General features: G+C 53.7%; 2 protein-coding genes across 6 annotated transcripts in view; one reads left to right on the top strand and one right to left on the bottom strand.

Annotated features, from left to right (window-relative positions):
• SRRD (SRR1 domain containing) overlaps positions 1–10,608 on the top strand; it is a 26,741-nt gene extending 16,133 nt beyond the window's left edge. The window contains exons 7-8 of one of the 2 annotated variants that reach the window (XM_043558063.1): positions 351–1,221; positions 8,651–10,608. In XM_043558063.1, coding sequence (XP_043413998.1) covers positions 351–572 — 222 coding nt within the window. In that variant the 3' untranslated portion in view covers positions 573–1,221; positions 8,651–10,608. Of the gene's footprint in view, positions 1–350; positions 7,119–8,650 lie in introns of both variants that reach the window. The other variant, XM_043558062.1, reaches the window with a different exon arrangement.
• On the bottom strand, positions 224–16,319 carry TFIP11 (tuftelin interacting protein 11). Of its 4 annotated transcripts, none has more exons than XM_043558058.1 (13): positions 16,210–16,319; positions 13,981–14,198; positions 11,785–11,938; positions 11,319–11,475; positions 9,521–9,648; positions 7,925–8,077; positions 5,349–5,876; positions 5,161–5,267; positions 4,390–4,558; positions 3,807–4,050; positions 3,195–3,337; positions 2,562–2,727; positions 224–1,262 (listed from the first exon to the last, which is right to left on the bottom strand). In XM_043558058.1, exons 2-13 carry the CDS (start codon positions 14,187–14,189, stop codon positions 907–909), a joined length of 2,514 nt encoding a protein of 837 aa, XP_043413993.1. In that variant the 5' UTR covers positions 14,190–14,198; positions 16,210–16,319; the 3' UTR covers positions 224–906. The 4 variants fall into 4 exon arrangements, with proteins under 4 accessions (XP_043413993.1, XP_043413995.1, XP_043413992.1 ...); XM_043558060.1 differs by having other exon boundaries at positions 7,931–8,077; positions 16,210–16,313; XM_043558057.1 differs by lacking the exon at positions 16,210–16,319 and adding an exon at positions 14,753–14,875.

Raw genomic sequence — 16,319 nt, 5'->3', positions numbered from 1 at the left:
GGGACCAGACCGCTTCTCCCTTCCTGTGAAGAACTCTGCCTGGACGTGTGTGGGAGGACGCTGACGAGGGGCTCACGGAGGGCGCGGTGAAGGTACTGCGCCCGCTGAGCTTTCTCCGTCGCTCTGTGTCGCAGAAAGCGATGACCTGCCCTTCATTCTCAGTATCGAGCCCTACATACTCACTGCCCTTGGACCTTCCAGTTCATCACCAAAAGCACTTGAGTTAAAATATCCTAGTCCTTTTATTTTTTTTAAGGTAACATGGGGTGACTAACAGATCACACACAGGAGCGTGGGGTTTACTGTGACCGTCCGGTTTGTACATTTTACATCTGAATGTTCCTGCTCAGGTTTTGCAGGGACTGGAGGAGCTTGGGCTGCCGGAGACGCCACAGTACGCGGACGTATTCAACGACACCTCCGTCCACTGGTTCCCTGTACAGAAGTTAGAACAGCTCCCCATGGACACGTGGGCATTTCGGGAAGAACCAGACTATGGGGACTGTGAGGACCTTGAAATCATCAGGAACAAGACGAGAGGTCCTTCGGCAGCTGACCTGAAGTCACCATGACACGGTGCCAGCCGAGGCAGAAGCAGCTGCCCCCGGAGAGGACGGGGGAGGCTCCACGGAGGGAGTGCCGACAGCCCCCTTCTTTGCAGTGGGCCAGATTGCAGAGCACTGGGAATATTCCATTCGGTTCTCCCCCTTAGACGAGGACGTGCTGTGGAAGGGCTCGGCATAAAGATGTACCTCCTGAGCGTTGTGTCTTATGTCCTTTGCTGGCAACCTGACCTGATAGGGAATACTCCCGGATGGAGAGTAAGTACTCTTTCAAGGCCAGTTTCAAACACTGTTTATTCATAACCACGTCCGTCTCCAGTGCACGTGTCCAGCCTGCTGCCCTCTACTTGGCCATGTCAATCAGGCTCTGCAGGGAGGTGGGCACCCAGGTCTTCTCGCCCTGGACGAACACCACCCCGCGGTCGATGTAGATGACAATGCGGCCAAACGTGTAGAGCTGCTTCCCTTCGTGTCGCTTCCCAATGACTGGCATGAAGACGATGTTGTGCTCCTCGGCCTTGGTCTCAATGAGGTCCTTGAAGTTCATGGGCACGGAGCTGGCGGCCACGCCGATGCCCCTCTGGGCCATGTTCTCAGCCTCCCGTCGCTCCTGCATGGCCTCGTACTGGAAGTCCTTCCTCCGCTCCGTGTGGGTGAGGTAGGCGATGTTCTCCCGTGCCCCGGGCTGCATGTAGGCACCTGGGAGACAGGGGAGGGGAGGGGGGGAGTGAGGACAGGTGTTGTGACCCACAGGGAAACGGAGACTGCTTTGGCAAAACCTGCCTGTGACTCCGTGAAGGGCGGTGGGGCCTTGGGGGCACAGAGAACTGAGATGGACACTAAGCACCTTCCGGGAAGCTCAGGCAGCTGTCCGCCGCCACAAAAAAACTGGAATGATGTGTAATAACCAGAGAGATGCTGAACATAATATACCACAAGAGATTCATCCTCCCAGGGCCGGAAACCTTGACAGCACACGGCCTAGCCTAGTTCTATTTTTAACGTCTCCATATAGGCCCGGCCCCGGAAGGATTCAGAATGCAACTGGGGAGCCGAAACAGCTGCTGAAGGACAACATGGGGCCACAAATGCCCGGTGCCGAGGGGTGTGGATGGGAACAGCTCTGGGAGGTGGCCTGGGCCCGGGGTGGCTGAGGAAGAGTTTCTAGAGAGGGTGGAAAAGGGAACGGCCCCCTGAAGGACCTGGGTAAGTAGAGAGCACAGAAGTACACCCACCTCATTAAACAGAACGTATAACCTACGAACTCAATTTTCATGGAACAGACTCAGTCAAAGGATTAAAGGCTCAGGAAATAGAAACTACAACCCTAGCTGTCACTCTGGCTGGGTAACCTTGAACAAGCTCTCGGCCCTGAGGAGCTTATCTGGGAGGCAGCGCTGGCCTGGGTACTCCGGTGGCCTTCACATGGAGACTCAAGCACACTGACACAGGACAGACTGACTTGGTCGGGAGCTGGGGACGGATATTAAGTGGACAAGCACCTGCCTGCTGCGGAGACAGCAGAGACCCCGCCCGCAAAGTGCGACACGCACACTGTAGCTCACTCCATCCCTGGAAGTGCGCATTAGGCCTGTTTCACAAGGAAACAAAATGGGCCAGGCGGGCTTAGCAACTGCTAGGTGTCAGGCTGTGCTCCGGCTCCTGGTCGGGGGGCCATCACGCCTGAACAGCACACACAGCTGTTCACAGAGGCATGCCGGCGAACGTGAAAAGCCACACGGCAGTGATCACGAAGGTGGCCCCAGAGGTAGGCCCCCTACAGTGAATCCAGCCACAGTCAGACTCGGGTCAGGGGCAGATGCCCCTCCCAGTGCCGGGAGAGCTGGGCAGCGTGTGCTGGCTAACTGTGTAACTGGGTCTGCTGGGCAAGTGTCTGCGTTGGAGCGGGCCGCCCACAGGGACTTGATTCCGTGTCATTTACGTGATCAGAAGCACGGCGCTCAGGGCCAGGATGTCCCAAGCGGACTCTCCACTCACCGACGTTGGAGGACACTGCCCTGTTCATGATATCGAGCGCTTCGTTGAATTTGTCCTTGACGGATGGGTGTGCCAGCACTTGATCTGAGAACATGGACTTCCAACCCAGGTACCACTTGGTGATCTCCTCATAATTTGGGCTGTTACTAAGCCAAGAGCACAGCACCTGCCAAAAAGACAACAGGAACCACGCATCCATAAGGCAGAACTTCAAAGGGACCTTTTACTTTTGTTCCGATTGTGGTCCTGCAAGCTGGTGACACTTGTAGGGGTTTCTAGGGGCTGAACAGTCTGGCATTTAGAGCGTGGAATTCGGAGTCAGCTTGGCAGCTAAGTGCTTTGAACGTAAACTCCCTGAACTGCATCCGCCCGTCTAAACAAAACGCCAGTCCCTACCCCCGAGTTTCTGTGTGAGGAGTGGAGGTGACGCACATCAAGTGCTTTGCATCTGGCACATGGCAAGCGTCCAATAAATGGTGGTCACTATTACTGCTTATTTATGTTACATATCACAGCTCTGTTATCTGACAGTTGTCCAAGGATCAAGCTCCTAGTCAGACCTCGGCAGAAAACTGAGTGAAGCCTCTCTGCCTCCAGCCCATCCCTCAGAAGACACAGCAAAGCAGGGTGTACCTGAAGCCACTTGGGGAAGAAGTGCTTTTCGAGAAGCCCCACCAGGCTGGAGACGGAGATCATTCCTTCCCAGTCGATGACCCAGTAAAAAGCATCCATGTGCTGCTGGTGAGGGTTAATGACTAATTCCCCAAGACACATCCCTGCAAAAGAAGCCCAGTCTTTAAGGCAAAGCCACAGAAGCACAAAGGGCAAACTCTCCAGCGGATAACGCTGGTCGTTAATCCATTTCTATACATCAATCCCAAGCTCTTGATAGGGCAACTCTTAAAAACCATTTTCCTCTATAACCCAGAAATACTGTATATTTAAAATCAGACACCACAAAAAAAAGGCAGAACGCTAACGTTTCTCATGTCACCAGAAGCCTAAACGAGACCAGTTAGGAACCAGGAGGCACGGGGACTCTGATGTCCCTGATGCCAGAAGAACCCTGGGCACGTTTATATCCCAGCTCTGTGCACGAAGCGGCACTCGTGGTGAGCAGCACCACGTGCCGGGCTTTCTACGGAGCTCCAAGAGCGGGTCTTACAGGGCACGGATCACGTCACCGCTGGCCACAGACACGGTGCCACGGCCACTGGACCTAACGCACCTTCCCCGTGTGCTCACCCAGCTTGGGCACTATGTTCTTGACCATGAATGCCTCCCAGGAGCCGGGGGTGAAGACGTCTTTCCAGGGCTGGAGGATGAGCTTGGCCGAGGAGTCGCTGGGGTGCCACTTCTGCAGGGCGCTGGACAGCTTGCTGCGGATGGGGGAGTAGAGCGGCTCCAGGCGCGCCTGCATGAGGGGCAGCCACGGGTGGACCCACGAGTGGATGGGCACGGTGTCCGTCAGCGGGTTCCAGTTTTCCACCTGCGGGAGCAGTTCACGATGCGCTGTGCGGTCAGTGGCACGGAGGCCGAGTGCTCCCCTGGCCAAGGCCCACAGGCCCCTCTGCATGACCAAACTAACACCCACACAACTGCGAGAGGTCTCACAAATGGCACAAATTCTAATTAGAGAAACCAAAGAGATGAATTCCCTGCTAGGGGACTCTGGGGGAGAAGTGCTGACAAAAGGGCCCGAGTTGCCCACAGGACAGCAGCTGTGTCAGCAGATTCTGTCAATCCCAGGCCCTCCGACAGCACTGAGGGACTGGAGAGGTGCCCCTGGTCCCTGCCGACGGCTGCCCCCCACAGCTCTGGGCCCTACCTCCTTCTGCAGCTTGGGGAAGATGAGCTGGTCCAGTATGTTATCTAAGATCCACACGGGAATAATGTGCACCCAGCTGTCCAAGAAGTCCACCATCGGGTCACAGTTCCTCGGCTGCCATTGAGTGACGATATTTCGAACAAATGGCATCCAGACTTCCCATATCAGCCTGCGGGGGAAAGGCGAGGGCAGGATGGCGGCACCGATGGGGTTTCAAAGCAGACAAAGTCCACCGCCAGCAGCCCTCCAGAGTAAGAAAGAAAGCGGCACGGACGTCCACGCACAGCAAACCACCAGGCCAGCCCCCAGACTGCCCGGACCTGCGCCTGCCTCCCCCTTGCCCTGCCAGCCGCCCGCTCACCCCCCAGGCCTGTCTCCCCGGCAGAGCTCACCTGCTCGGCAGCGATGCTGCGGGGACACAAGGGTCCCCTCTCCAGGGACTGCAGGCCTTCCCACCTGGAGTTCTGACGCCTCACCTCTCGGGTCACAGCTTCAACGTCCCTCCTCTCAGAAACCTCCACCTCCAACTACTCCCGGCCCCCAAGGAGGCACGTGTCCCAGCTTTGTCTGCTTCCTCACCCCCACCTACCTCTCCCATTCCCCGCACACTGAGGCTGGCCGCCACCTGGCACAGCACGGCCCTGACAGACAGGTGACAAGCATGGTGTGAGCGAGCGGACTCCTGGAACGGGGCCAGCACGCACGGAGGAGGCGGTAGAGGCCAGTGCCCGCCTTCCCCAGTGGGATCGTCCCCCCGCCTGTGCCCAGTACCTGTGAAAGGCGTCCGCCGAGAGGTCCTGCCCACCGTGAGATAAGAGCTGGTCGTTCTCAAGGAGGCTCTTCCACCTGGAGATGACCTCCGTGCCATACGCGCAGTCCTGGGGAGAGACACAGCAGTCAGCCGAGCTCCCTGCCCCGTGCGGCCCTTCCAGGCCGGGCCCATCCTGCCAGCCACTCACCTTGAGCGGGTCCCACTCCTTAAAGTACTCCTTCACGAGCGGGTAGACGATGGCCACAGCCAGGTCCACACGGTCGGACATCCGGTACTCCTCGTAGTACTTGTCCTGCAGGGTCTCGAAGACGCGGGCGCACTCGTCCAGGGTGAGGGGGTCACCGCAGGCGGGCTGCATGCGCCGCTCGCACTCCTCCACCATCTCCAGGACCTTGCTGAGGTTGGCGATGACCCGCTCCTCGTGCTCCAGGACCTCCGACATCTTCTCCAGCTCATGCGACAGGTTGACCACCATGTCGCGCTCGTACTGCAGCTGCCGGTCACTCTGGATGATCTCCTGCTCCGTAAGGTCGATGAGCAGCTGCAGGTTGTGCTCCAGCTCGGGCAGCGCGAAGCCCGGCGCCTTGGCCTCTTTGCCGGGCAGCGGCGGCAGCTGGGACTGCGGCGGCAGCCCGTCGTCGGGGACGCTGTGCTTGTGGCTGATCTGGCTGTAGCTGTAGTAGACCTTCTGCTCCCGGCCGGTCATGTCGATGACCTGGGGGAATGCGGCAGGGGGGACCCGGGTCAAGGCTCACCATCGCTGCCCTGGGACAGTGCGCGCCAGGCCGGGCGAGGGCAGGGCGCCGGGGCAGGTGTTCACGAACCACACACTACGGCACGGCCCGGAGGGCCGTGTTTCCCACAGCGGAGCCCCTGCCGCACAGACAGGAGGGTCACGGACGGAAGCACCGCGCACAACCAGCAGTTCCAGACTCGGTCCCTCTGGACAAGACGGACAAGGCTTTTCCATCTAGGAAAAGCCGTGAAACTGGAGTGCAGACTCAGCTGATGTGAAAATCTATTGCCATGCATAGTAGAGGCTGTACTGATCAAAGCGGGTAATAAAACACGTATGATCAAAATATCACACTTGCTGTAAGAAAAATGCATAATTAGGCAGACAGATCTAGAAGGACGTGCATCAAGATGTTAAAACTAGTCGCCTATAGGAAGGAAGGAAAAGAATAGTTTTGCCTCTGTATTTTCTAATTGTCTAGAAGGTACCACACACTGGTCCGTAATAATACAAAAGTTGTATTTTGATTTGAAAACAAAACAAAACGTCAAAAAAGTTACCGGACCAAGGCAACCTAGGTGAGCATTTTGAGAAAACAGGGGAAACTGGTCTATACTGGAATATAAACCATACTGAAACACAGTGACCCATCAGCACTTGAAGTAACAGTACGACCCAAGAGCCATGTGCATTAGAATCAGCTGGAGAAAAATGAACAGAGTTCTCATGCCCTGCCTCAATCCACCGACTCCAAATCTCCGACGAGAACCCACACATTGGCATTTCTTACCAGTCCTCCCCACCCACAGCTGGTGCACGACGCCCTGACATTTGAAAACCCCACGCGGTGACACACACAATCTGTCCTACACCAAACTGCACCAGATAACTGTCACCACCCTCGTTCTCTGGCTACTCAGGGGAGTAACAGGAAACCCAGGACTGGATGCACGGGAACAGCAGCTGAAAATTCCATCCATTTTTACAACTGAAAATACTCCAGTGCTGGTATGCTCTGAGGACTCTGTCCTGTGCTCCCAGTCAGAGCGGGCTCGTGCACCCTTTCCAGTAGTCAGGGGCCTTAGAAAGCTTCCTATGTTTAACCTGGCGACTGTACTTCTAAGGATCTATCCTTACAAAACGTCTGAAACAAAGACAAGACTTGACACAAACCGGCCAGCCCGAACCGAGCCAGGAAAAAGCTGAAGGTCTAGGACAGAGGTAGGACCAAGTGGCCTAGTACTTCATTGTCTGGAATCACACACTCACTAAACGTGACGTTCATGCCAGGTTTTCCATAACGGAAATGTTTGGGTTTTTTTTTCAATATATGAAATTTATTGTCAAATTGGTTTCCATACAACACCCAGTGCTCATCCCAAAAGGTGCCCTCCTCAATACCCATCCCCCACCCTCCCCTCCCTCCCACCCCCCATCAACCCTCAGTTTGTTCTCAGTTTTTAGGAGTCTCTTATGCTTTGGCTCTCGCCCACTCTAACCTCTTTTTTTTTTTTTTCCTTCCCCTCCCCCATGGGTTTCTGTTAAGTTTCTCAGGATCCACATAAGAGTGAAAACATGGTATCTGTCTTTCTCTGTATGGCTTATTTCACTTAGCATCACACTATCCAGTTCCATCCACGTTGCTACAAAGGGCCATATTTCGTTCTTTCTCATTGCCATGTAGTACTCCATCGTGTATATAAACCACTGCTAGGAATTTACCCAAGGGATACAGGAGTGCTGATGCATAGGGGCACTTGTACCCCAATGTTTATAGCAGCACTCTCAACAATAGCCAAATTACGGAAATGTTTTTAAGTTCACGGACCGGGCGCTTCAGAGAGAAGTGGTTTTGCACCACTGCCGTGTAACGAAGAGCGCCCAGCGCGGGGCACACGCTACCGCCAAGCGATAACGAACAGAACAAAGCAAGCCCAGAAGACCCCACGGGATCCGAGAGAACGTTGGGTGATTGACTTGACGCGGGTGTGGCAGTGTTTCCCAGCACCCCCCTCCCCGCCCCGTACCTTGACCTGAGAAAGCTCCTTCTGGGGGGCAGCGAGCTTCTTGCTGATCCTGCCCTTGGCTTTCAGCTCCTCCACCGTCTTGTAAGAGTATTTGGGCTTCTTCTTGCTTCCGCTGGGGTCTTTCCTCCACTGGCTCAGCTCCTTCTGAAACTCCTGAAGCAGGGGGAGGCGGCCAGTGACACAAGGCAGGCCGCTTTTCACAGCAGGCAGTGTGACTGAGACCGTTCGCAGACACTCACTAGGCACAGTCTCAGACGTATGCAAGGTTCTGCGCCAAGCGGCATGCCTGAGGGACACTACAACCATCTCCTGACACGCCCCTGACGCTCAGCCCCTCGTAGAAACAAGAAGGTTCAGAAAGCAGGTACTCCAGACACCCAGGCAACGGCCACCCCCACTGCGGGCAGGCACTACGCTACTTTTAAATTCACCTCACGTGAAACTTAAACAACAACCTACGGGATTTAAGGACCCAAAACCTTGGTTCTAATCTAAGATGAGGGCAAATCGGAAGGTCCCTAAGTCTTAGGCCAAGACACCTTCTGTAAGCAAGGTTTGCAAGCCTCTTCCACAGGAAGGCCTACAGTAGATAGAGAAGGAAGCGCGGTCGGGGGGAGTAGAGTCCAGCCCACCGAAGTGGGTTTTGTGCGTGTCCTTCTTTGTTTCTTACACTGGTTTAAAACTTGTACTCGTTTTTTCCCAAAAATGTCTGGACCTCTACTCCAGGAAAACCAAAGATCAGGCACTACTGGGCCAGGTGGATGGCAACAACCGCCCGGACCTGAGTAGAAACTACCTCTTCAGACAGCGAGGCCCGTCTACCTCACGCCTGGCTCGCCTACTCGCTTCTGCTGCACACCTGCTACCTGCCGTCCCACCCTATCCAATGTCTCCCGCCTCAGCAAAAGGAGAGGGTCGGCGACAAGAGCAGTGACAATACGAGGCTCTGCAGCATCCCGCTGTCCCTCATAAACGCAAAGGGGAAAAACGGTGTCGAGACAGCCGGCCCCTTGGGGGCCAGAGCAGAGCGACCCCCAGCGCTGGCTCCCCGCGACACTGGAGACAAAAGCCCGGCACCTACAAGTGGCCTTCGGGGCCAGTGCCGTGACCCGCCCAGTTGATATGCCTCGTCCCCTCCCTGCTCCGTGTGCTGCCTTCCCATCACAGCCCCCTCCGTGGCCTCTCCGCCACCAGGCTCGGAGACGCGCGCTCGGTGGCCTCTGGCCTCACGACTGGCCCCACACTCGCTGCCTTCTCCTGCTGGGAATCCACTGAAGCCTCTCCTCCCTGACAGGCCTTCCCTGACCGCCCTACCTAAGTATGTCACCCCTCCACAGCCCCCCCACTCCCCACCTCACCTCTTACTCTGACCCTTCTCAGCACCTACCGCTCTCAGCAACCACACCACAGCTGCTTGTTGACTGTGTCTGGGCACCAGGCTCTAAGCCGTTCCTCGTGGAGGAACCTCCGGCCTCCAGCACAGCGTGACACGTCACATGAGCAACAGACATCTGAAGGCCCACTGAATGAGCGAGCGAGTGACAGTGGGTAACAGCACAGACACCCCCCCGCCCGTGACCCCTGACTTCTGGTTACCTCTTCCGCTTCTTCTTCTGAGTCAACCACGGGGAAGTCTTGCAGGGACTGAGTGGTACGCTCAGAGCCGTAAGCGCCCACGGCACCTTTGCCCTTTCTCTGTCTGGCTTCGATTGGATTAATGATACCTGACAGATTTCAGCAAAAGATAAAAAGATTTCAGATGGTCACAGCGATTCCTGTATTCGAACAAGGCACTCAGTGAAACCACCCTTCCTCAGTCCTGACACAGAATAACACAGCCCAGGAGGGAGGGCTCTTCTCTGCCCCTGGAACCCTGTCCGAGTCCCCTGTGATGTGAAATTTCTAAGCATTTATGGTACAAGAGGATGCAGACATCAGCGTATCGATGTCCTAAATACAGATTTTCGTATCCGCTTTGGATTTGTCTTTTTGAGATACTGGGAGAAAAAAGAACTATTCACATGTAACTGGGAACTCTGCAGTACTAAATTCTACACTTTCCTTGAAGAAGGTTCCGGTAAGGAGAGTGAATTATTCACAGAATATACTGACTGAATGAGGCGAGGTGAAGCAGCAGTTCAGTAGGAGACCCGTCCGTTTTCCTGGGTAGCTCCTGTCTCCTGGACTTTGCTTGCTTTATAGCACGCGTAAGCCTTGGAAATAACTATTTTCCCCTAAGAGTCAACAGACAGGACTACCACACTTCAGTGAAAACTGCCCAGCCTCCCCTTCAGCTAGTACTGCTGAAATCTCAAGTCAGACCTTGTTCTCCTTCTGGGTCACCACTGCCAGCTCCGTGAGATTCACGACTTTTCCTCCAGCTAACGCTGGGTGAAACCTGAACAACTACGCAGGAGTGGAGCCTGGACTCTTAGAGACTATTACTGTTTCCGTCCAGTTGCTGCCTGCTCACGGGAAACAGGACAAGGAGAGAGAAAGCAAGTTCCTGCAGGAAGAACCCAAGTGCTTGGCTTGTGCGGCTTTCATGTCAAGGAGACAGGGACATGTGAGAGGAGCTGTCTGGACGGGGCTAGGGCCTGGGGACAGGAGGCAGGGCTGCTGAGCGCAGACAGAGGGCCCCACATGGGATTTGCTCAGCCAAGTTTACGGCCACACAAGGGCGCCTGGGTGGCTTAGCAGGTTAAGTGTCTGACTCTTGATTTTGGTTCAGGTCATGATCTCATGGTTCGTGAGTTCAAGCCCTGCATCAGGCTCTGCGCTGATAGTGCGGTGCCTGCTTGGGATTCTCTCTCCCTCTCTCTCCGCCCCTCCCTCACTCACATGCTCTCAAAATAAATAAACTTTAAAATAGCAAAAAGTTTGGGCCTACAACCCAATGCTCTAAACTCTTTATCTTAAAAAAAAAAAAAAAAAAAAAGCTACACACAATGTTTCATGGATATTCCTGGACTACAAACTCCTATGCCTCCAGGGCCCAGGAAAGCTGACATAAAGTAAGGGGTATCGGGACCAAAGACCACAGGGGGTGGAGACTGCTTCCCCGAGGCCACGAGCACTGTCTGTGGCAGCTAAAACCAATTCCTGCCAGACAAAGTCAAAAATGTCAGGTAAAATTATCTTATTTGTAAATGCTGGCAACAGGCTCAGTCTTAAAGAAGCACCGGTCAGGCCACAAAGAAGCCTCTCGTCTGCAGCCTCACTGAGCCTCTTTCTCCTGCTCAGACAAGCTTCCGTTTGGGTATGAGAAAGCAGACAGCCGAGGAGCACAGCCATCAGGTGCCAGCGGGCCAGGCCGCAGACTCCACAGACTCGGAGAGGAGAAAAAGCAAACCTCGCCTCCGTCCCTCAAGACTACAGGGTGCCCACACCCTACCTTGTGCATTCTTCCCGAGCCCCCTTCCAGGGACGTAGCCCATCTTCTGCAGAAGCTTCTGTCCAATTCCCTTGGTGTGTCTTTCCCAGCTGCCAAAATCCATGAAAGACTTGGTTCCTCCTGCAAAGCCTTTCTGGCTGGGTTTAAAATTGCCACCCTGAGGAGGAAAAAAAAACAAAACCAAAGCTTAGTTGACAGGGAAAAAAAAAAAGAAAAATCTAAGAAAGCTTACTCGGATGATGGGGAAATGGCCTGGCAGTCAGAGCATTATAAAAAGTGTCACACAAACCAAAACCAGATCTGTGACGTGCGTCAGGAGAGCAAAGAGCCCGCGCTGCCCATGTCACACCTCGCAGAAACCTGCCGCCACGAGGAGAAACCCACACAGGCCCCCCGCCCCAGATGCCTGGCCGCATGACCTTCCGAGGATGTTACTAAGGTCACAAGCCTGAAGCAAAGATGCTACCGTCTTTAACTTCTTGGGTCCGAAATCCTTAGGAAAGTCATCCTGCTTAACAGGCTTCTCCTCGTCGTCGGAATCTTCTAGCTCCGCCTCCTCTGCTGCCCCTTTCTTGAGGCCGGCACTGATGAAGTTGACTGGCGCGGAGTAGTCTCGGGCCCTGCGGGCAAACACAAGGCCCCCAGGGGGCTGTCAAGAACCTTCCGTAGCCATCCCTTGTAGAAACTGTGCTGGCCAGGGAACCCCTTAGGGTGGACCTCCAGGGATCGTTTTAAAAGAGCAATACATTCACTTATACCCAAAGGGCCCCAGATCCTATAATCACAATAACATTATTACCTGATGGGTTCAAGTCAACTCTGTGGCTGCAGTTATCAATGTCAGTATAAGGGTGATTAAAAATGCAAAGTGTCATCTTACACAGCATGTGTATCAGTTACGTCTTCGTAAAAGTGAAAGGAAAAAATGCAAAATATGATACAACTTTCTTCTACATTTTTTTAAAATCCTTATTTTTGAGAGAGAGAGAGAGAGAGAGAGACAGAATCTCAAGCAGGCTCCGCTCAGTCAGCACAGAACCTGATGCAGGGCCCGAACTCATGAACTGTGAGATCGTGACCTGAGCCGAGGTCACGAGTCGGAAGCTTAACCGACTGTGCCACCCCGGCGCCCCTCCTTTTACATTTTTAAAAATTAATCTATTTTAAAAACCATGTGTCTTGGAGGCTATTTCAAATACAAAAATCAAACAAGAAAAATTCTAATAAAAAATCATCAAACACAGTAAAAGAAATTCTATGAATGGAAAGTATATTAACAACTATATCAACCTCTGAGAAGTTGTTCACGTTCATTACATTCATTTGTATGTGAAAACTAAAGTAATAATGAAGAAATGAACTCCGTGAGATGGCGAGTATCGATGCCGACCACGACTGTCACAAGGACAGTACTCACAGTGTCATAAACGTCAGCTCCCTTTATAAGATGACCAGCCTAGTCACTGCACAACCCCGTGGCAGTAACAGAACTGAGAGGATTCTTTTCTAGAAGATGCAGTCAGGTAAGAGCCCAAACTCAGGAGGGAGGCCCAGATTCCCAAAGCCTGGATGTGTGATCATGGCCTCAGTTTCTTAATGTGGAAAATGGGATGGTAACAACGGTACCCTTCTCACAGGTAAATGATACCAACCATGTAAAAAGCACAGAACAAGTAAAGCGCCAACAGATGTTGGCTATTTGGCTACCATCATCTTATGGTTATGTAATCCTTGACCTCTGAGCCATCTGTCATCCACTTTTAGATTTCTTGCCAGACGAGAAGGGGCTGTACCGACCTCCATACTCTTTCCCCCCAGGCTCCCCAGACCGTGTGAAACAGGCACAGTCTCAAAGGGCCGGAGCCTACAGGCCACAGTCGAGGCCAAAGAGACAAACCCATACTGGCTACACACGCCGGTCAGGCGACTCGTGGCCAGTGCCCATGTGACTTCACACTGAGGCGGAAGACTGTCAGCCTGAGTCCTCATCTCCCCGCCACCACGCCTGCAGGGACCCAGTCTCGGCCCCACACATCTCCATCTGTCACCGGGGCCTCAGGCCAACTTTGCACACCAAAAGGTCTCCTCCAAACATAAGCGCGCCCACGTCAGCCACTCGCTGTCTCAGACCCGGGGGCCTCTTCTCAAGCTATGCTCCCACCTGCAAAAGCTTCCATACCTCGTAGACACCTGGTGCTTCCCCTCAACGGCCTCTGTATCCTCATGCCGTCACCCTCTGTGGTCACATATGCTCAAGGATCACCTCTCTAGAGACCTCTTCCCTCGCCTCCCAGAACAGATCAAACATCCTCTCAAACGTACTCTCTCTCAGGTCCGAAGTCAGTCACAAACTTGCACTGTGTTAGTCGTCAGTCACCGCCTGTCTCCATGCTCTGGTGTCTCAGCTCTCAGAAGGCAAGGAATGGACCTGCGGCCCAAGACCCGCTACATATAATTGCTCACTGAACACCTGCCGATGGTTCAGTCAGCAGAGAGCCGCCCTCCAGCCCAAAGAGGAAGCTGGGCCTCCCCGGCTGATGCTGCAGCTCCAGGACTCAGGAAGGCCAGGAAAGAAGTCTGTTTAGTGGTTATCCCCCCAACTCCCTCTCCATCTTCCCCCACTTCCCTAAAGCAACGGAAAGCAGCCCCACGCGCCCAGTACCGTTTGCCTCCAAAGCTGGGCCTCTCTTCATCCGAGTCTCGCTCTGCCCACACTCCGTACGTGGCCTCTTCCTTGGTCTGCCAGTGGCGCTGCCGGTTGGGGTTGAATTCATTCTGGAGATCCCAATCGGTGATCTCAAAGTTCTCCCGCTCGTCCTCGTCATCATCCATGTGGCCTTCGCCGTCCCGGTACAAGTGGGACAGCGACATGGCCGGTCACTGAAGGAAGGGATAAGAAAGGCACGTGGAGTTTGTGGTGAGTTCTGGAAGCGTCAGCAGGCTTCCCTGAGTCCCCGCTCCTTGATCCCTTTGAACGTCTTCCAAACACAAAGCTTGTTAAAATCGTCGCTACAATTCAATAAAGCAGACATTAAAAACATATTTTAGGAAATGACCCGTATTTAAACAGGCGGGACAAAAGGCTCCTTCCTCAAAGACCAGTCCCAACGATGTATGTGATTCTTAAGCATCTATTTCTCTGTCCTAGTCAATGTCATAAAACATACTCACATATATAGAAACCACATAAAAATACCTACGTATGTAACTCTATTTATTATTGCCTCAGAACCTGGGTGGACATCTTCCGGGATCCCAGATTATTTTGTTGTTGCTGCTGTTGAGGAAAGTTGTATCTGGACCCTTGGCGGTCCCAGGAGTGATTGTTTTTAGAACATGCTTTCTGAACTATATTACTTGGTGAGACCCTGAAACTTAGATTTCCTCCCAAAACATGAACCTCTTCTGAAGGCAGTAGTAATTATAAACACTACCTTAACAGACATCTGTGTACTGTAACAGAGAATTCAACTCCTGAGAGCTGGATGATGAGATTCAGCTGTCTCTTTCTCATAAAATTATTTTCTTTGGAGTTTATTTATTTATTCTGAGAGCGGAGGGAGGGGCACACAGAGACAGGGAGAGAGTGAGGATCCCAAGCAGGCTCTGAGCTCTCCCCACAGAACCTGTCGGGGGGGGCTCGCAACTCCGGAAGCTGTGTTCAAACTCCGAAACCGTGAGGTCAATATCTGAGCTGAACTCAAGAGCTGGACCCTTAGGACCCTTACCCCTTAGGACCCTTAGTCGACTGAGCCACCCAGGCGCCCCACATCTCTTCCTTAAATGGATTAATTACTACTGCACCAAGCTTTACAATGCCCTGTAAGGCAGATTAAACAAGACGGTGCTTAAAAAACACTTAGCTCAGAATAAAAAACGCTCAAGGAACAAAAGCTGTTACAGTAGCTCCATGATTAGCTTCATCATCATTACTATTACGGGATTAGGGAAGGAACCTAACAAACTGCTAAAATCACAGTCTGAGTTCAAATCCCAGCTCTGCCAGGTACTCAGTGAGTGTGTGAGTATCAAATACACACGAAGTGCCAAGCATGGTGCGCTGCATGGTATACATTCAATCTGTGACAGCAACTGGGATTCTTATCAACCAGTTGCTTGCTGCAAGCAGCCCTCAGGGACAAGGAGTTCACTACTTCTGGTCGCTTCTGTGACAGAGTTCTCCCTGCTTGGGGTGCCTGGGTGGCTCAGTCGGTTAAGCCTCCGACTTTGGCTCAGATCATGATCTCACCGTTCATGGGTTCGAGCCCCGGGTCGGGCTCTGTGCTGACAGCTGGGAGCCTAGAGCTTGCTTGGGATTTTGCGTCTCCATCCCTCTCTGCCCCTCCCCCGCTTTCTCTCTCAAAAATAAACATTCAAAGATTAAAAAACAAACCCACCAAGTTCTCCCTGCTTACTCTACTCACTGGCACACTGCTTGGGTGCAGCTGGTCCCAACCTCAGCCAGCAGTGCAAAGAAGGGAAATGTTGTCAGGGGAGGTAGGGAGTCCCAGACACACGGGAGTCAGTAATATCGCTGCTTCCCGGGGCAAGAAGCAAAGGACTGTTAGGCGTTACAGAGCCTTTGGCAGGTACCAAGTACTTGCCGGACGCTTCGAGCCGATAATCTAACGTAAGCAATCAAGTCACCTCTACGAGACACGTACTGTTGGCGTCCCCACCCTTCCGATAAGAGAAAGGAGACGCAGGGACGTCGGACAACTTGCCCCAGGTTCTACGCTGGCAGGGCTCCAAAGCAGGTGGGCTTGAAGCCAGGCTTCCGGCGGGGTTCGGTCCCTAACCTGCTCAGTGGGTCCCTCGCGCACACTCCCACTGGCGGGGACCCCCCCCCCGCCCCGCTCCCCGTCCCTTCCCTCGCCCCGGCCCCACTCACCTCTCCCGGGTCCCGCCAACCAAAACCAGATACCGGTTCTGGGCGAGCTGCGCGCCACTACAGCAGCCGGAATCCGGATGCGCCCTCGGACGGCGCGCCGGAAATGACGT

The sequence above is a fragment of the Prionailurus bengalensis genome, chromosome D3, assembly GCF_016509475.1.
Source record: "Prionailurus bengalensis isolate Pbe53 chromosome D3, Fcat_Pben_1.1_paternal_pri, whole genome shotgun sequence".
In the NCBI taxonomy this organism is placed as follows: Eukaryota; Metazoa; Chordata; class Mammalia; order Carnivora; family Felidae; genus Prionailurus; species Prionailurus bengalensis.
Note: the sequence above shows the minus strand (reverse complement) of the source record. Positions and strands in the feature narration are given on the sequence as shown.

Bases quoted from the DNA above. Each gene is read 5' to 3' on its own strand.
- TFIP11 (XM_043558058.1), bottom strand. From the start codon at position 14,189: ATGTCGCTGTCCCACTTGTACCGGGACGGCGAAGGCCACATGGATGAT. The intron at 5,268-5,348 runs GTGAGTGGCTGG...GTCTCTCCCCAG, and splicing joins AGGAGTGGGACCCGCTCAAG to GACTGCGCGTATGGCACGGA. The intron at 2,728-3,194 runs GTACACCCTGCT...TCTTTTTGGCAG, and splicing joins TCTTCCCCAAGTGGCTTCAG to GTGCTGTGCTCTTGGCTTAG.